This window comes from Ceratotherium simum, chromosome 5, assembly GCF_057802395.1.
Source record: "Ceratotherium simum simum isolate JZ-2026a chromosome 5, ASM5780239v1, whole genome shotgun sequence".
Classification (NCBI taxonomy): domain Eukaryota; kingdom Metazoa; phylum Chordata; class Mammalia; order Perissodactyla; family Rhinocerotidae; genus Ceratotherium; species Ceratotherium simum.
In genome coordinates, this window is record NC_141904.1 from 83,546,346 (window position 1) to 83,563,881 (window position 17,536).

The 17,536-nt window shown below is 46.4% G+C and overlaps 1 protein-coding gene across 3 annotated transcripts; it reads right to left on the reverse strand.

The window, feature by feature from the left end:
- Window positions 1-2,140: 2,140 nt before the first annotated feature.
- LOC101400328 (lipid transferase CIDEC-like) lies at window positions 2,141-16,571 on the reverse strand. 3 transcript variants are annotated; one of them, XM_087431456.1, is made up of 6 exons: window positions 15,939-16,571; window positions 14,558-14,635; window positions 13,498-13,651; window positions 6,048-6,206; window positions 5,775-5,962; window positions 2,141-2,439 (listed from the first exon to the last, which is right to left on the reverse strand). In XM_087431456.1, the coding sequence occupies exons 1-6, from the start codon at window positions 16,046-16,048 to the stop codon at window positions 2,238-2,240; spliced, it is 891 nt and encodes a 296-aa protein (XP_087287582.1). In that variant the 5' UTR covers window positions 16,049-16,571; the 3' UTR covers window positions 2,141-2,237. The 3 variants fall into 3 exon arrangements, with proteins under 3 accessions (XP_087287582.1, XP_087287583.1, XP_087287584.1); XM_087431457.1 differs by having other exon boundaries at window positions 5,775-5,929; window positions 15,939-16,427; XM_087431458.1 differs by having other exon boundaries at window positions 15,961-16,061.
- Between the last annotated feature and the right edge of the window lie 965 nt (window positions 16,572-17,536).

The window sequence follows — 17,536 nt, forward strand, 5'->3', positions numbered from 1 at the left end:
GTACTGTGCTGTGTCATAAGGTCCCCCGGCATTTTATTTTTTATTTTTTATTTTTATTTTATTTTATTTTATTTTATTTTTTTATTTTTATTTTTTTTAAAGATTTTTATTTTATTTATTTTTTCCCCCCAAAGCCCCAGTAGATAGTTGTGTGTCATAGCTGCACATCCTTCTAGTTGCTGTATGTGGGATGTGGCCTCAGCATGGCCGGAGAAGCAGCGCGTCAGTGTGAGCCCGGGATCCGAACCCAGGCCGCCAGCAGCGGAGCACGCGCACTTAACCACCAAGCCACGGGGCCGGCCCTATTTTTATTTTTTAAAGATTTTATTTATTTATTTTTTCCCCCCAAAGCCCCAGTAGATAGTTGTATGTCATAGCTGCACATCCTTCTAGTTGCTGTATGTGGGACTTGGCCTCAGGATGGACGGAGAAGTGGTGCCTCGGTGCGCGCCCGGGATCTGAACCCGGGCCACCAGCATCGGAGCACGCGCACTTAACCACCAAGCCACGGGGCCGCCCCCCCCCCCCCCCCGGCATTTTAGAATCCCTCTTCTGAAAGGTCTCCTGTGCATGCATAAGTACCAGCCTGAACAGAGATGGAAAGACAAAGGCAGAGGGGCTGGGACCCAGCCTGCCTTAGCTGCAGCAGACCTCCCTTCCCCTGGCAGTGCTTGGCCCGGGAGGGTCCTTCCCCGACTTGGACTGGCCCCGGGCCCTCCTGCCCTCCAGTGCTCTTTGGAGTTTGCCCTCCACACGCTCCAGCCCCGTCAAAGGCTGCCCTGTCCTGTTCACTGCCCACAGCTGGTGTGACTCCATTAGCTTCCAAGCTCCTGGAAGAAAACGCAGAACCTAATTTTCCCTGGGCTGGGAGGGCTCTGGTCAGTCCCTCAGGACTCACGTGCGAAACGCTGAATCTCAGGAGCAGGGGAGTTGGGACAAATTCCAAACTTCCACCACCCCCAGCCCAGCTTCACAGGAGGAGCAGATAGGCCACAGCCTCAGCAAGGGTTGACCAGGAATCTCTTCTGGCTGACGTAAACATCGTGCCTCCATGCCGGAAGGCCCACTCGCGGATCCAGGACAGCACTGAGCCGGGCCTCCAGCCACAACCGCAGGAGCAGGCAAGCCCAGAGTAGAGATCTTCTCCCGAGCTCTGGCAGCTCCTCCCACACCTGGCTGCAGGCTGTGGGGCGGCTGCCAGCAGTAACTCACCAACTCTAGCTCTGGTAACACAGGCCTTGGTCTTGGTGTTTAACAAACCACGATAGACTTTACAGCAAGGGTCAGAAAGGACACAGTTTTGAATCAGAGAGCCATGGACTAAACACAGCCACCGGCATACCTCGCCTTTCGTGCTTGTCTTGTGCCAGTTGCCCTGTGTTGAAATAATGCCCGCTCACACTCATGAGAAACGAATCTTCTCTGTGGCGCCCTAATAGCTCATTTTGAAATGCTGAGGTTGAAGGTTCTGAACATGCAAGACAAGCTGCCTGGCAAGCCAGGGAAGGCCCTGGTGGAGAGCGCAGTACAGCGTGATTAGTGCTTTCCCACCTAAACTCTTAATTAAAAGGTGGTAATAAACACAAGACTGAGAAATGAGAAGAGTGCCTTCATCCCACCTCCCAATCAAAGCCCTTCTCATAGGCACACTTATTTTGGAAATTGTCATTTGTCTTATTGATTACGTGGTCTGTTCAAGTCTCCGATTAAGCAGACATTAGTTCCAGAATCAACTGCAATTTTTTTTTCTTTTGTACAAAAAGTGCTGTTTCCTGTAACCCGCATTGTGGAGAATGGGTTGACCGCAGATTCCTCTCTTCCCTTAGACCTTGAATCTCCCAGATAGAACTCCACCCTCATCCCCAAAGAACACATGCAAAGAAGATGTATCAGCATAAATAATTTATCGCAAGCTCTCTAATGACATACACTAGTGGGCTTGACAATTCACTCAGGGGTATTCGGGGCGGGGGCCAGGAGGTAGGGAGTGTGATGCAGGTGTAGCATGTGAAGACAGGTAGCTGAGGGGCAGACCGCGTGCCTAGCCTGCTGGTGACCAGTCTTGGTCAGCTAAGCTCCCTTGGGCAGAAAGGAGCTGGGCCAGGCCAAGAACCCTCAGTTCCCCTTTGCTTCCCCTGCTTCCTCATTCATGAGGAAGGTGAGGGAGGTGTGACGAGGTAAGACGCTCTCTAGCTGCTGGCTTGTGCGTGCTACCAGCTGAGCACGGGGTCCCCAGTCTAGACTTGGCTGGGGAAGACCTCCAAGGACTTGGGCCTTCGTTGCAGTGTCTTCAGACAGGATGGGGTGAGGGGTGGGGCCTTGTCCTTGGGGGGCTGCCCTCCCGTTGGGGCATCCAGGAGCTGCTGCATGTAACAGGAGGTACCAAGCAACAGATGGCCTGTGGCCTGCATGCTGAAGAGGGCCCAGCGAAGAGCTTTCCTGGGTGGAATGAGAAGGTACTAGAGTCAAAACATGTGGAAAACCCCTCCCTGCATCCCCAAAATGCCTCCTCCCCCATGCTCCCTTCATAATTTCATAAAGTGTAGAGTGATGTGCAGACAGGAACAGGTGCTGCCTTCCCTCAGCAAATGGGAAATGGTCTGCAGGCATTACCTGCAATTGTACCTTAATTGAGATGTCCGTAACCTCTCAATTTTCTCAGGCAAAATTCAAGCTCATTTAAGAAGGCCTTTTATTTTTGTGATACTACTTTTGACCAGCCAGATTGATCGACGTAATATGGCTCTGCCCTTCACGACCTCTGTTCCAGACTCCAAGGCCTTTCCAAGTCATTTGTAGTCTAGCTAATTTTCTGAGTGCTGGGTATGAAGTTCTCCACGCCCGGTGTTAGAATGTACTGAGAAGAGAACTTGAGTCAGACAGGCCTGCGTTCTAATCCAGTCTCATTAGCTGTGTGAACCTTGGCAAACTGCTCCAGTACTGAGCTTCTGCTTCCTCATCTGTGAAATGGGACCATGCCATTTTGATCCCTCACAAGGTTAGGAGGTTGAAATAACATAAACCACTTAACGTGGGGCCTGATGTGTAGAAGAACAGGAGAAACATCAAGAATAGCTGGTTGGATGCTTGACTACTTTAACCAAGTTCTTATCCAAATCTGTTTAAAAGAGATGGGTGAGGGTCACTAGGGATGTCTAGTCCGGGGGCATCAGGGAGTGGAAACAAAAGGAAAATAAAAACTTCCTGGCCGATACTAAAACTTGAGTCCTCTATTAACCTCCATTCAATAAGTGAACTTACGTTATGGTTGAGGTGGAGGGTGGCAGAAAGGCAATTAGAACCATAAACCTCTACACATGAAAGTACTTTAAAATTTTAAAGGCTATACCTGAGATATACCCATTTCTCAAATTAGAGAACTGAGGCTTAAACCCAGCTGTCCAGCCATAAATAGGAAAGAAATTCTGACACGTGCTACGGCATGGATGAAGCTTCAAAACATTATGCTAAGTGAAATAAGCCAGATACAGAAGGATCTAATATTGTGTGATTCCACTTCTATGAAGTAACTAGAATAGTCAGATTCATAGAGACAGAAAGTAGAACAGAGCTTACCAGGGGCTGGAGGGAGTGGAGGGTTAGTGTTTAACGCGTACAGAGTTTCAGTTTGGGAAGATGAAAATGGTCTGGAAATGGATAGTGGTGACGGTTGCACAACATCGTGAACATAGTTAAGGTCACTGAACTGTACACTTAAAAGTGGTCACGATGGTCAATTTTACATTATGTGTATTTTACCACAATTAAAAAAAAACTAGCCGACACCACTAAGTCGTTACACTGATTCCAGCTTGCTATCGTTTTTTTGATACTGAGATGTCTACTGTGTTTAGGCCTGAGAGTCCCACTTCCCCCAGATGGACTGAGTTTAAAGGCTGAAACTTCTTGCTCTAGATTTGGAAATCTGCAAACTACTGGCAGCAAGCCCAGATCAAGAGGGGGTGTGACATGGTATAGGAGGAGAATGGAACTTCTAGCCACAGAACCATGCTCAAACCTGCCACGGGGTGTCACCTCTGGCAAGCAGAACCATGCAGCCTCAGGTCCCTCATCTGCAGATCGGGTGTTCAGAGAGCAAACTCAGAAAACCAAGAAGGTCTGATGTGCTCTAGCTACGTATATCCTGGCAGAAGTCTGGGGACCCTGAGCAGGATTTCTCAGAAGCCCCCTGAGAACAAGGATCACATGTGTCTTCATTGGTTCTACAATTGTTTGAATTACTGCTATGTGCCAGCATTCGTCAAGGTACTGGAGGCAAGAGCAATTCTTGCCCTCGTGGAGCTTGTTCTGATATCCTGTTTGTCTCTATCTTGAGCTTACAGCATAGCCAGGCACACGGTGGGTGCTCAGTGAATACTAAAGGAAGCAACTGGGGAGGAGTAGAATCTGTTGGAAGAAACAGGTAAGAGGCCGTGCTCTGCTGCTCCCTAGCTTTGTGGCTTCGAACTAGTCGGATGCCTCTGCCTCAGTGGCTACATCACCTAAAGGGGTAAGAATTCTCTAGAGTACCACTGGCGCAGCTGAATTCGGGAAAAACTAGCGCAACAGTACTCATCTTAGGATTTAACACATTCTCGTGCTTCCTGTGATACTTGATTAGACTTTCAAAAGTAAAGTAAAAAGAAATTCATTAGACAATACAAATGACTATTGTCCATAGACATGCCAATTAATTCTGTCCAATGGAAGGACAATGATTTCATCCCTCTTGCCCCCACGGAAAAATCCAAGTTTGTATCTATACATTTATCTCAGCATTCTCGATGGGCCTATATGTGGGTGGGATTTTGAATTCTCCTTTGAACTGATTGCAACTTCTTGCTGGTTCTCTCATTAATTAGTGAGTTCAATAAAACCTTTGACACATGTTTTGCTTTTTGTTTGTTTGTTTGTTTGTGGTGAGGGGGATCGGCCCTGAGCTAACGTCCATTGCCAATCTTCCTGTTTTTTGCTGAGGAAGATTAGCCCTGAGCTAACCTCTGTGCCCATCTTCATCTATTTTGTATATGGGATGCCGCCACAGCGTGGCTTGATGAGCGCTGTGTATGTCATCGCCCGGGTTCCAAACCTGCGAACCCCAGGGCGCCCGGCAGAGCACGCAAACTTAACCACTACGCCACCGGGCCGGCCCCCCGTGTTTGCTTTCTAAATGTGGATTACGGGGCTGGCCCGGTGGCGCAAGCGGTTAAGTGCACGAGCTCCGCTGCAGCGGCCCGGGGTTCGCCAATTCGGATCCCGGGCGCGCACTGACACATGGCTTAGCAAGCCATGCTGTGGCGGCGCCCCATATAAAGTAGAGGAAAATGGGCACGGATGTTGTTAGCCCAGGGCCAGTCTTCCTCAGCAAAGAAAGAGGAGGATTGGTAGATGTGAGCACAGGGCTGATCTCCTCACAAAGAAAAAAAAAAAAAGTTAATTAGGAGACTACTTAGGAAAACTCACTATTTTAGGTGGTAAAAATTAGTTGTTATAGTGGAAGATAGTTAGAAAAACTAAATGTGTCCTGGTTCCACCAGGAGGAGTCTGTACACTCCTCTGGCATACACTATAGGTGTAATCTGAAGCACTAGTTCAGCCATAAAGTTCTAGACTTTAGTCATAAAGTTCTAGCATAAAGTTCTAGTTCTAACTGTCATGCTTTGTTAGCATCAACACCAGTTCCAGGCCCTGGAAGGCTGAGGCCCACATGAGCACATACGGGCTCTCCCATTGCTGCATACCCCCCCGTCCCCAGCTAATCCCGATTCACTCACTTCAGCATGTGCTTGGCCCTGTAGCAGTGCAGATCATAGGACAGGGAGTATGTGCCATAGAGAGTTGCCTTCACGTTCAGGCAACCAATCAAGTCTTGTGGGTTCATCTTGTACAGGTCGAAGGTTATGCAGGCCACATCAATCTTCTTGGCAGGCTTATGCAAGAGACAGAGTTGGCACCTAGTGCTCTGCATCAAGACAAGCATGTGGTTGGCACCCCTCAAGGACTCCTCCCAGGCTCCCAACGTTCTCCCCCCACAGGTGGGACCTCACCTGCTCTGATGGGGGTTGCCATTTCTGCCCCTCCTGGAGGACCATGAACACTGTGTTGTCTGCCAGGGCTTGGAAATAGTCTTCCGTCTCTACAGTTGTGCCATCTTCCTCCAGCACCAGGAAGAAGGGTTTGTCTGCCAGCCTCAGGGTGTCCCGAACCTGGGGGTAAGGCCAGTGATGCTTCTGCCATCCCCATGCAGCCACAGAGCTGGTATGGGGAAGACCCACATCACATCACCTTAGCTGCCAGGGAAACAACAAGTGGGCTGGGATCTATGGGATGGGACTAGAACCCAGGCTCTTGCTGTGCAATGACCATCCAAAGACTATTGTTACGGTACCTCTTGGTACCTGGCTTCACAGTTAATATTGTAGAACAGTGCTGTCCAATACAAATATAATAGGAGTCACATATGTAATTTTTAACTTAGATATATAATTGAGAGATAATTCACATGCTATAAAATTCACCCCTTTAAAGTATACAATTCAGTGTTTTTATTATATTCACAAAGTTGTGCAACTACCATTACTATCTAGTTTCAGAACATTTTCATCACCCAGTACCCATTAGCACTCACTCCCCATCCCCCAATCCATGGCAACCTCTACGCTACTGTGGATTTGCCTATTCTGGACATTTCATATAAATCGAAGCAGACACTATGTGGTCTTTTTAGACTGGCTTATTTTACTTAGTATGTTTTCAAGATTCATCCACGTTGTAGCACGATTCATTCCTTTTTATGGCTGAATTAAATTCTACTATATAGATGAACCACATTTTTAACCCATTCATCAATTGATAGACATTTAGGTTGTTTCCATTTTTTGAGTAGCATGAATAATGCTGTTATGAACATTCATGTACTAGTTTTTGGGTGAACATATATTGTCAGTATTCCTGGGTGTATATCTAGGAGTGAAACTGCTGAGTCATACAATTAACTCTATGTTAACTTTTTGAGGAATGCCCAAACTGTTTCCCAAAGCAGCTGTATCACTTTAGATTCCCACCAGCAATGTAGGAGGATTCCAATTTCTCTACATCCTCATCAATGCTTGTTATTATTTGTCTTTTATTCTAGCCATTCTGGTGGAATGAAGTGATTTTGATTTGCATTTCCCTAATGACTAATGGTGTTGAACACCTTTACGTGTGTTATTAGCCATTTGTATATCTTCTTTAGACAAATGTCTACTCAAATCCTCTGCCCATTTTGAACTGAGTTGTCTTTTTATTGTTGAGTTTTGTTTTTTTTTTTTTGAGGAAGATCAGCCCTGAGCTAACATCCAATGCCAATCCTCCTCTTTTTTTTTTTTTTTTTTTTTTTTTTTTTGCTGAGGAAGATTGGCCCCAAGCTAACATCCGTGTCCATCTTCCTCTACTTTATACGGGACGCCACCACAGCATGGCTTGACAAGCAGTGCGTCGGTCTGCGCCACAGATCCGAAAGTGGGAACCCCAGGCCACCACAACAGAGCGCATACACTTAACCAATTGCGCCACCAAGCCGACCCCTATTGTTTTGTTAGAACAGATCTTTATCTATTCTTGATACTTACTCTTATCAGACATGTGATTTGCAAATATTTTCTCCCATTCTGTGGGTTGACTTTTCCTTTTTTTGATAGTGTCTATTGGTGCACAAGTTTTTTGTTTTTGTTTTTGTTTTTTTCGGTAAGGAAGATTGGCCCTGAGCTAATATCTGTTGCCAATCTTCCTCTTTTTGCCGAAGAAGATTAGCCCTGAGCTAACAACGGTGCCCATTTTCCTCTACTTCATATGTGGGACACCGCCACAGCATGGCTTGATGAGCGGTGTCTAGGTCCATGCCCGCGATCCAAACCCGTGAACCCCAGACCACTGAAGCAGAGCGTGTGAACTTAACCACTATGCCACTGGGCAGGCCCCTGATGCACAAAAGTTTTTAATGTTAATTAAGTCCAATTTTTTTTTCCTTTGGTTGCTTGTACTTTGGTGCCATATCTAAGAAACCAAGGTCATGAAGACTTATACTATGTTTTCTTCTAAGGGTTTCATGGTCTTAGATCTACATTTAGCTCTTTAATCCATTTTGACTTAATTTTGTACAAGTGAGGTAGGGATCCGACTTCATTCTTTTGCCTTTGGATATCCCATTATCCCAGCACCATCTGTTGAAAAAACTATTCTTTCTCCACTGAATAGTCTTGGCACCCTGTCAAAAATCAATTGACCAGAGACCCATGGGTTTATTGGGCTTTCAATTCGGTTCCATTGATTTGTATGTATTATGGGCAGAATTGTAACCCCTCAAAATTTCTATGTTTAAGTCCTAAACCCCAGTACCTCAGAATGTGACTGTATTTGGAGATCGGGTCTTTAAAGAGGTAATTAAGTTACAATAAGGTCGTTAGGGGCAGCCCTGATCCAATACGACTGGTGTCCTTGTTAGAAGGGGAGACTAGGACAAAGAGACATACACACAGGCAAGACCATGTGAACTTGAAGATGGCCATCTCCAAGCCAAGGAGAGAGGCCTCGGAAGAAACCACTTGACAACACGTTGATCTTAGACTTTTAGCCTCCAGATTTGAGAGAAAATAAATTTCTGTTGTTTAAGTACCATTCTGTGGTACTTTCTTATGACAGCCCTAGCAAACTAATACAGTGTGTCTATCCTTATCTCAATACCACTGAGTCTTGATTACTGTGGCTTTGTAATAAGTTTTGAAATCAAGAAGTATACTTGAGTCCTCCAACTTTGTCGTTTTCCAGACTGTTTTGGCTATTCTGGGTCCATTGTATTTTTATATAAATTTTGGGATCAGCTTATCAATATCTACAAAAAGAGTAGCTAGGATTTTGATGGGGATTGCATTGAATCTGCAGATCAAGTTAGGGAGTATTGCCATCTTAACAATATTAAGTCTTCCAATCCCTGAGCACATTTGTCTTTCCATTATTTAGGTCTTCTTTAGGTCTTCAATCTAACCTATTTTGACAATGTTAATTTTCAATCAATAAGTCTTACATTTTCATTAAATTTATTCTTAAATGTTTTATTCTTATTGATGCTATTATCAATGGAATTGTTTCCATTTCATTTTCAGATTGTTCATTGCCATTGTATAGAAATACAATTGATATGTGTATATTCATCTTATATCTTGCAACCTTGATGAACTCATTTATTAGCACTAATTGTGTGTGTGTGCGCGCGTGTGTGTGTATTCCTTACGGTTTTTTATGTACAAGATCATGTCATCTGCAAATAGAGATAGTTTTACTTCTTCCTTTCCAATCAGGATGCCTTTTATTTTATTGTCTTGCCTGTTCACCCTGACTAGAACCTCCAATACGATGTTGAATAGAAGTGGCAAGAGCAAATATCCTTATCTATCCCTGATCTCAGGGGGAAAACTTGCAGAATTTCACCATTAAGTATGATGTTAGCAGGGGCCAGCCCCGTGCCTTAGCGGTTAAGTGCGTGCGCTCCGCTACTGGCGGCCCGGGTTCGGATCCTGGGCGCGCACCAACGTACCGCTCGTCCAGCCATCCAGAGGCGGCGTCCCACATATGGCAACTAGAAGGATGTGCAACTGTGACATACAACTATCTACTGGGGCTTTGGGGAGAAAAAGGAGGAGGACTGGCAATAGATGTTAGCTCAGAGCCGGTCCTTCTCAGCAAAAAGAGGAGGACTGGCATGGATGTTAGCTCAGGGCTGATCTTCCTCACACACACACAAAAAAAGTATGATGTTAGCTGTGAGTTTTTCATAGATGCGCTTTATCACAAAGATGTAATTTCAAATTTTCTAATAGCCACATTAAAATAAAAACAGGTGAAATTACTTGTAATATATTTAAATCAATCTAAAATATGATATCAACATATTATCAAGGTAAAAATTGACAAGATTTACATTTTTTTCATGTTAAGTCTTCAAAATCCTACATGTATTTTAGACTTAAGCACATCTCAATTTCAACTAGACACATTTCTACTGCATTGGATAGTGCAACTCTAGAGCTAAACAGACCTAGGTTTGAAGTATAGCTCCCCTTCTTCATTATTCCAAATTGGAGCAAGTTATCTCCTTTCTCTGAACTAGTTTCGTCATCTATAAAGTTAAGGCAAGTACAGTCTTAGAGTCCTCACAAGGATTAAATGCTAAAGTGTATGAGATGACAGTCTGGGTTTAAATCCCAGTAAATAAAGTTGGCCTCTGCCCCTAGAATATGGGAATAGTAACAACTAGCTCAAGGTTCTGATTACAAGAAATGCTATAAGTCACCTGGCAGACAGAGTACACGGTCCATAATGTGCATTTACTAAATTTTATACGATACTGATTAACATGGAAAGAGACCCATAGCACGTCATAGAATAAAAGCTCAGGCTACATACTGCATAACCCCATTTAAGTAAGTTACATATAAGGATAGACGATTCAGGACATTCACAACCACATCATTAGTTATCTTGGAACAGTAGAATCCTCACTTTACTTTTTTGCTTGGATTCACTAGAGAATATATACATATTTTTTTGCTTAAAATCTTTCAATAAAGGCCTGGGATCAGCAACACACCAACAGCAATGAACACACCTAGCTCCCAGATCTTCATTTCTGAATACCATTCTCCACTAAAATGAAGCAGACCTCCTTAGAAAAAACGACCAATTGAAGGGCTAGGGCAGGGAAAGTACAAGATGAGCCTGCAATACCTTGTTGTGCCCAAAAGTCAGAAAGCACTCAAAGCATGATGAGGACGTGGCAAAAGGCCATAGAAGTCAGGCCGGAGGGAGTCCTACTGGCAAAGTCTGTGTGACAATGTGAATGTCAATAAATAATCTGTTACCATCCTTATATCCTATTAAAATAGGAATATTTGAGTCCCTCTTGATATATGTAAATGAATAAGTTGAAAGTTAGATGCAGAATGAGATGTTTACTTATTACAAAGCACCTCTCTAGAAAATATTAAACACAAAGGGAAAAATAATAACTTTACATAGAGAAGCCTGACTGCACCTTCTTATTCAAATAGTCAGTCATGTGACAAATCCAAACTGTATGCAATTTTGCAGTCACAACCTATTTTTATCCTATTCCTACCAGATATACAACCTGAATCGAGGAGATAGACAATTCCAAATGGAGGGACAGAAAACAAAACAACTGGTTTATAATCTTCAAAACAGCCAAGGCCATTCAAGTCAAGGAAAATTGATGAACTGTTCCAGATGGAAGGAGACTAAAGAGAAGCACAATGAAACAGAACACTTGATCCTGACCTGGATTCTTTTGCTCTAAAGGACATTACTGGGACAACTGGAAACACTTGAATGGAGTCTCGGGATTAAAGGGTAGTCATGTAACACTGGATATTTCTCAATTTTGATGGTTGTATTGTAATTACATAGGAGAATATCCTTGTTTGTAGGGAAGACCACTGAAGTATCCAGGAATGACAGGCATCAGGCTGGCAACTTACCCTCAAGTGAATCAGGAAGTCTTGTGTTGTTCCCTGTAACTTTGGTTAGTTTGAGATTGTTTCAAAATTAGTTTTAAAAAAATCCTCCAATGGCTTACTGTTATCTTTTAAAATAAAACCCAACTGTTCTCTGCCATGGCCAATGAAGGGCTTCACACTCTGATCCTTGCCAACCACATCACTTTACCCTCTCCCCCTCACCCGCTCTGCTCCTTTCTTTCTGTTGCCAAACTTGGAAAAGCAGTCTCGATAGGCTCCTGTCTCCCCTGATCTATCGGCAAGAGTCACTTCTGACCTGTATTCCATCTTGGAAAGATGGACCCTTACAGCTGTTCCTCCCGCATCCTCTGGAGTTAGGACTCTTGACTAAGGGATCCCAAACTCAGTGGCTATAAGAATTTCCGGAAGAATCTGCTAAGAATGACAATTCCTGGGCCTCAACTAACAGTCTCAGGGGTGAAGTCTGCAAACCCATGCGTAACAAGGCGATTTGGATGCAGGACGTGGCCCCCAGACCTCAGGCTCAAAAAACAGTACTGAGGGGCCAGCCCGGTGGTATAGTGGTAAAGTTGGAGCACTCCGCTTTGGCGGCCCAGGGTTTGCTAGTTCGGATCCTGGGTGCGGACCCACTCGCTGCTCATCAAGCCATGCTGAGGCGGTGTCCCACATAGAAGAACTAGCAGGACCTACAACTAGGATATACAACTATGTACTGGGGCTTTGGGGAGAAAAAAGGAAATTAACAAAAGAAAGAAAACAGAAAAACAGTACTGAGTTTAGACTTGAGTGTGAAAGAGCCCTTTTGATTCAAGGCACAAGAAATGTAGTCTGGGCCGGCCCTGTGGCTTGGTGGTTAAGTGCGTGCGCTGCGATGCTGGCGGCCCAGGTTCGGATCCCGGGTGCGCGTCGAGGCACCACTTCTCTGTCCATCCTGGGGCCGAGTCCCACATACAGCGACTAGAAGGGTGTGCAGCTGTGACATACAACTATCTACTGGGGCTTTGGGGGCAATAAATAAAATCTTTAAAAAAACAAAAACAAAAACAAAAACAAATGTAGTCTGGCACAGCCAGAAGCCTCATGAGGGAGGGGAAATTGGCTCCCAGGAGAAGAAGGGATCTAATTCAGAGAAATGGGGCAGGGAACCTGGAATAGAAGATTAAGTCAGCTATGATTTCTATGTTTACTCTAATAATTGGAAGCTCAATCCAAACATTTGATCTGTGCCAGGCACCTGGGCTTGCACATGAGCAGGGGTCCTACCTCCTGGAGCTGATAAACTAATGGGGCAGTGAAGCATGTGACTAACACCGAGCCAGATTAGATGAGGCTGTGGGAGGGGCAGTGGGAGGAGTTACCCCCAACAGGTGGAGCAGGAGCATGGAAATGGGCAAGGGTGTGATTCTTGCCTGCTGTTACTACCATCCAGGAGAGCTGTGCCTCCTTGGTTTCCTGCTCTGGAAGCTTACCTGATCAATAGGTCGAAGAAAGCCTTCTGCAGCTATTAACAAAGCCTGGAAGGCCAGTGTAGGGGACAGATGGGAGGAGAACTGCCCTGGATGAAGGCAAGGGGTGGGGAAGGGAATCTCTGAAATTTTGCCCATTTCCCCAACTTCCAGGCACTTCTACAAGTTTAAGAACTATTGGAAAAGGGAACCTAAGGGTCCTTCCAGTAAGAAAAACATGCTCTGAAAATACCACTGACCTATTGTTAGTATAGGATGGCAATATACTGCCCTTCCTCTGTCACCAGACGGAAATCACCAATCAATTGGACAGCACTCCAGGCAGGTGCTGCCAACCCATTGGAGCTGGCATCGGAAAGGAAATCTTTTCACTCTCTAAGCCATGAACTCCATCCCTGCTGCATTGCTGCTCATGACCTGGAGGACAGAGGCAGCTGGCCAGTTCTCAGCCAAGTATCCAGTGGTTGGGCTGTGCTGAGGGCAGGCCCGTCCCTCACCTTGTGAAGGAGGTCCTCGAGACTGTGCGCCATGACGCCCTTCCGCACACTCCGGTCAGCAGTGCTTACTCTGCAGGGCCGGGTCCTGGGGGCCTTCGGGCTGGGCTCAGACAATAGCTGCTGGGCCACCACCGAGGCCCTCACTGCAGTACACCTGGGGGCAGTTTGGAGCATCAGAATGAGCTATCTGCCGCCTCCCAGCCCTCACTCCATTGCAGGGTACCTCACTCCCTCACCTCTCTAGGCTAAGCTCATCATATTCCCCTTCCCTTACCACCCACCAAGCCTGCTCTAGACAGTCTTACTCAAAGGCCTGCTAGCTCAGTGCATCTCAAACTTTAGTGGACATACAAGGCCCCTGGGGATCCTGTTAAAACGCAGACTCTGATCAGTAGGTCTGGGTGGGCCTGAGATTCTACCTGTTGCATAAGTTCCCAAGTGATGTTGACTCTCTGGTTGACACTGAGCATGAGGAGTAGCAGGGCGAGAGCAGACCCACCCCACATTCCCCCACTTACCATTTGCCTCTCCTGGCCTCCCTCTTCTCACTGGTAAAGTGAGATGAAGTGGTGAAGCTGAGGTCAATGTAGGGCAGTTTTGAACTCTGATATACACAGTGTAGAACCAAAGGAGTGGAGGGAACCTGGGTTTTGGAGTCAGGCAGACCCAAGTTTGAATCCTCTCTCCACTACCCATTTGCTAGGTGATTGAGAGTGCCCACTCTGTGCCTCAGTTTCCCCATCTATTAATTCAGTATAATAATCTCCACTTCCCAAAGTTGTGGTGAGGTTTAAATGAGATCAAGACTGAGAGCACCAAGAATAGTGTCTACCTCTTTCTACTCAATGTGTGTTGGGGGCGATGGGGGGGCAGTACCATCGTTATTGCCACCTGAGGGCCTGTTAGAAGTGCAAAATCTCAGGTCCCACTCCAGACCTCCTGAATCAGCATCTGCATTTTAACAAGATGCCTAGGTGACTTATGTGCCCATCGAAGTCTGAGAAGGTTGGCCATACAGCTCACAGATAGTTCCTTTTCTTCCACCCTTGGCTCTCCTCACCTGAAGAGGGACTTGGGGTAAAGAAGGCCGAGGGACTTCATGGCATAGTCCATCCTCATCAGCTGGACAATGCTGGACCTGGGAAGGAAGCAGAAACAGCTCATTAGAGTGGGATGGGAGGGTCCCTCCCTCTCATCATTTGACGCAAGTCAACCCCACCCACATCCAGCAAGCCTCCACTCCGGTCTCCCCTCTCAACTCACACACACCTTCCCCAGCCCTTCTTCTGTCCAACCCCACACACACCAACTGTGACCAAGCTGGAGACCACCTCAGTGCCCAGGCTCAGCCCTGCTCAGCAGCTGCTCCTCCCTCCCCAGGACTACTCACTCCATGTTTCTCTGACCCTGGTCTGGTCACACTGGGCAGGGATCCCAAGTCAGGGCTGAAGAGGCCCTGCCTGGTCAGTTCCTGGCCCTGGGAGCAGAGTCCACTTTATGCTGGCAGATGAGCCACACCACCTCACACCGCTGGGGACCCTTCCCTCACCTATAGTCCAGAAACCTCACCAGCCAGGCAGCCCAGTCCAAGCCTGCTCTCTCCTGTGGGTCGCTGAGCCATCCTAACCCTTCCTGAGGCTTCCCACTGGCCAAAGGGACTTTCTGCGATGATGGAGACGTTCTACATCCATTCTTCCCAATACCGGAGCTACTAGTCCCACGTGGCTATTGAGCACTTGAAATGTACAACTAGCACATTTACTAGGGAAATTGAGGAGTTGGAATTTTAATTTTATTTAATTAAAAAGCTGATTGTAAATTAAATTTAGCTAATTTAAATTTAAATAGCCACCGTGGCTTATGGCTACTGGCAAGCATACCAGACAGCACCGCTCTAGCCGCCAGCCCTGCGCGTACTCGCCGCTTTCTCTCCGTACCCTTTGTGCTCAGTTCCTGCATGCTGCAGGCCTTTGCGCAGGCAGTTCCCTCCACCTTCGACGCCTTCCTCTGGCCCGGGCTAAACGCTTACTGCTTTCCCCTTTTCGGAAAGCCTTCGTAGATGGCTCACAGAATCTCCCCGTCATCCCGCTCTCTCTACCTCCTAGCCAAGTGTGCCTCAGTGTCTCTTTCTGCCTTAGCCCCCAGTCCCTGGGTGCCTCGCCCTGAGATGTTCTCCCTGCTCCCAGTGCAGAGAGGGCCTGTCACCCAGCAAGGGGCTCAAGGGGCAGCCATGGAACACAAGGCCCCTCCCCAGTCAGGGAAAACCACTCTCCCCTTCCAGCCCCGCCCTGTCTGTGAAAGCCCTCTCCCTCCCTTAGCACCACTCAAGTCCACTTGCTTCGGCCTCACTCCTCACTCCCCATCTGCAGCAAAACTCGGCCAACCCCCACATGACCCTCTCTCCAGGAGCCAACAAATCCCCAGGACAAAAGACTCCTTACCTCCCCCTCACAGCCTCCTCACCTCCTTCTGATACTGCCTGCTCAGGCCAGCCTCCCTCCGCTTTATTTCCAGCTCCCAGGGAAGCCCCTCCCCTGGCCTTCAGCCCCATCTGGGGAAAAGAGCACGAACAGAGGGTGTGCAGCTCTCTCTCACCCTTGGGATTTCAAGCCAGCCGCACTTCCAGAAAAGGCCTGCAAAGGAGGGGAGGAGTGTATTTCGAAAGCTCTGGACAGGGTACGGCCCAGGACGTGACATCAGGAACAGAGGGCACAGAAAACGGGCAGATGTGGCTGTGGTCCCTGCTCTGCCCCATGTTAGTTGTCTGAGCGCAGACAAGTTGCCCTCCCTCCCTGACTCCAGGTTCTCTCGCCTGGACAAAGGGATAATGACTCTTGTGTTAAAGGACTGAAGTGAGGATTCGTACAATAAAACTCAAGGGCTTTGCAACAGAGACACATAATAGAAGTGAATACTGGTGTTTTTGATAATATAATTATTTAATAATAGCAGAGACTAAGACCAGCTGAAATTTGTAGTGGTTACGAGTATAAGATTTATGACCCAGCAATTCTACTCCTAGATATATACATACCTCTCCAAGAGAAACGAAAACATATGTCCAAACAAAAACTTTTACACAATGTTCATAGCTTTATTCATAACAGCCAAAAGGTAGAAACAACCCAAATGTTCATCAACTGATGAATGGATAAAACAATGTGGCATATCCATAAATGGAATATTATTTGTCAGTAAAAGAGATACATGCTACTATATGGACGCACTTTGAAAACATGCAAAGTGAAAGAAGCCAGTTACAAAAAATCACATACGTACTTGTATTATTCCACTTGTATGAAATGTCCAAAATAGGCAAAACTATAACAACGGAAAATAAATTAGTGGTTGCTTAGAGCCAGGGCTGGGGAGTGGGAGGGGAGTGGGAGTGACTGCGAATGGTTACAGGGTTTCTTTTAGGGGAGACAACAGTGGTCTATCTATTAATCCAATAACAGTCCGTTTTGGTGATGGCTGCACAACCTTGTAAATAGGGTACAAACCACTGAATTGTACACTTGAGTGGGTGGATTGTATCGTATGTGAATTATATCTCAATAAAGCTGTTTTTTAAAGAAGAGTTCATTTTCCTTTTAGCACTAAAAGGGTTTTTCATACTAATGCATCAGGAGCCCCAGAGGGGCTTGTTAAAAATCAAATTGCAGGGGCCGGCCTGGTGGCGCAAGCGGTTAAGTGCACGCGCTCCACTGCGGTGGCCTGGGGTTCGCCAGTTTGGATCCCGGGCACGCGCCGACGCACTGCTTATCAAGCCATGCTGTGGCGGCGTTCCATATAAAGTGGAGGAAGATGGGCACGGCTGTTAGCCCAGGGCCAGTCTTCCTCAGCAAAAAGAGGAGGACTGGCATCAGATGTTAGCTCTGTGCTGATCTTCCTCACCAAAAAAAAAAAAAAATCACATTGCAGGGCCCCACCCCAGAGTCTCAGTCTGGGGTGGGGCCTAAGAAAGTGTATTTCTAAAGGTTCCTAGGTGATACTGATGCTGAGGCTACTTGGGGACTCCACTTCGAAAACCAGCAGT

Coding starts and splice junctions, on each gene's coding strand:
- LOC101400328 (XM_087431456.1), bottom strand. CDS start 16,048: ATGGGGCTGAAGGCCAGGGGAGGGGCTTCCCTGGGAGCTGGAAATAAA. Junction 5,963..6,047: donor GGCAACCCCCATCAGAGCAG/GTGAGGTCCCAC, acceptor GTCTTGATGCAG/AGCACTAGGTGCCAACTCTG. Junction 2,440..5,774: donor AGGGCCAAGCACATGCTGAA/GTGAGTGAATCG, acceptor CATTCCACCCAG/GAAAGCTCTTCGCTGGGCCC.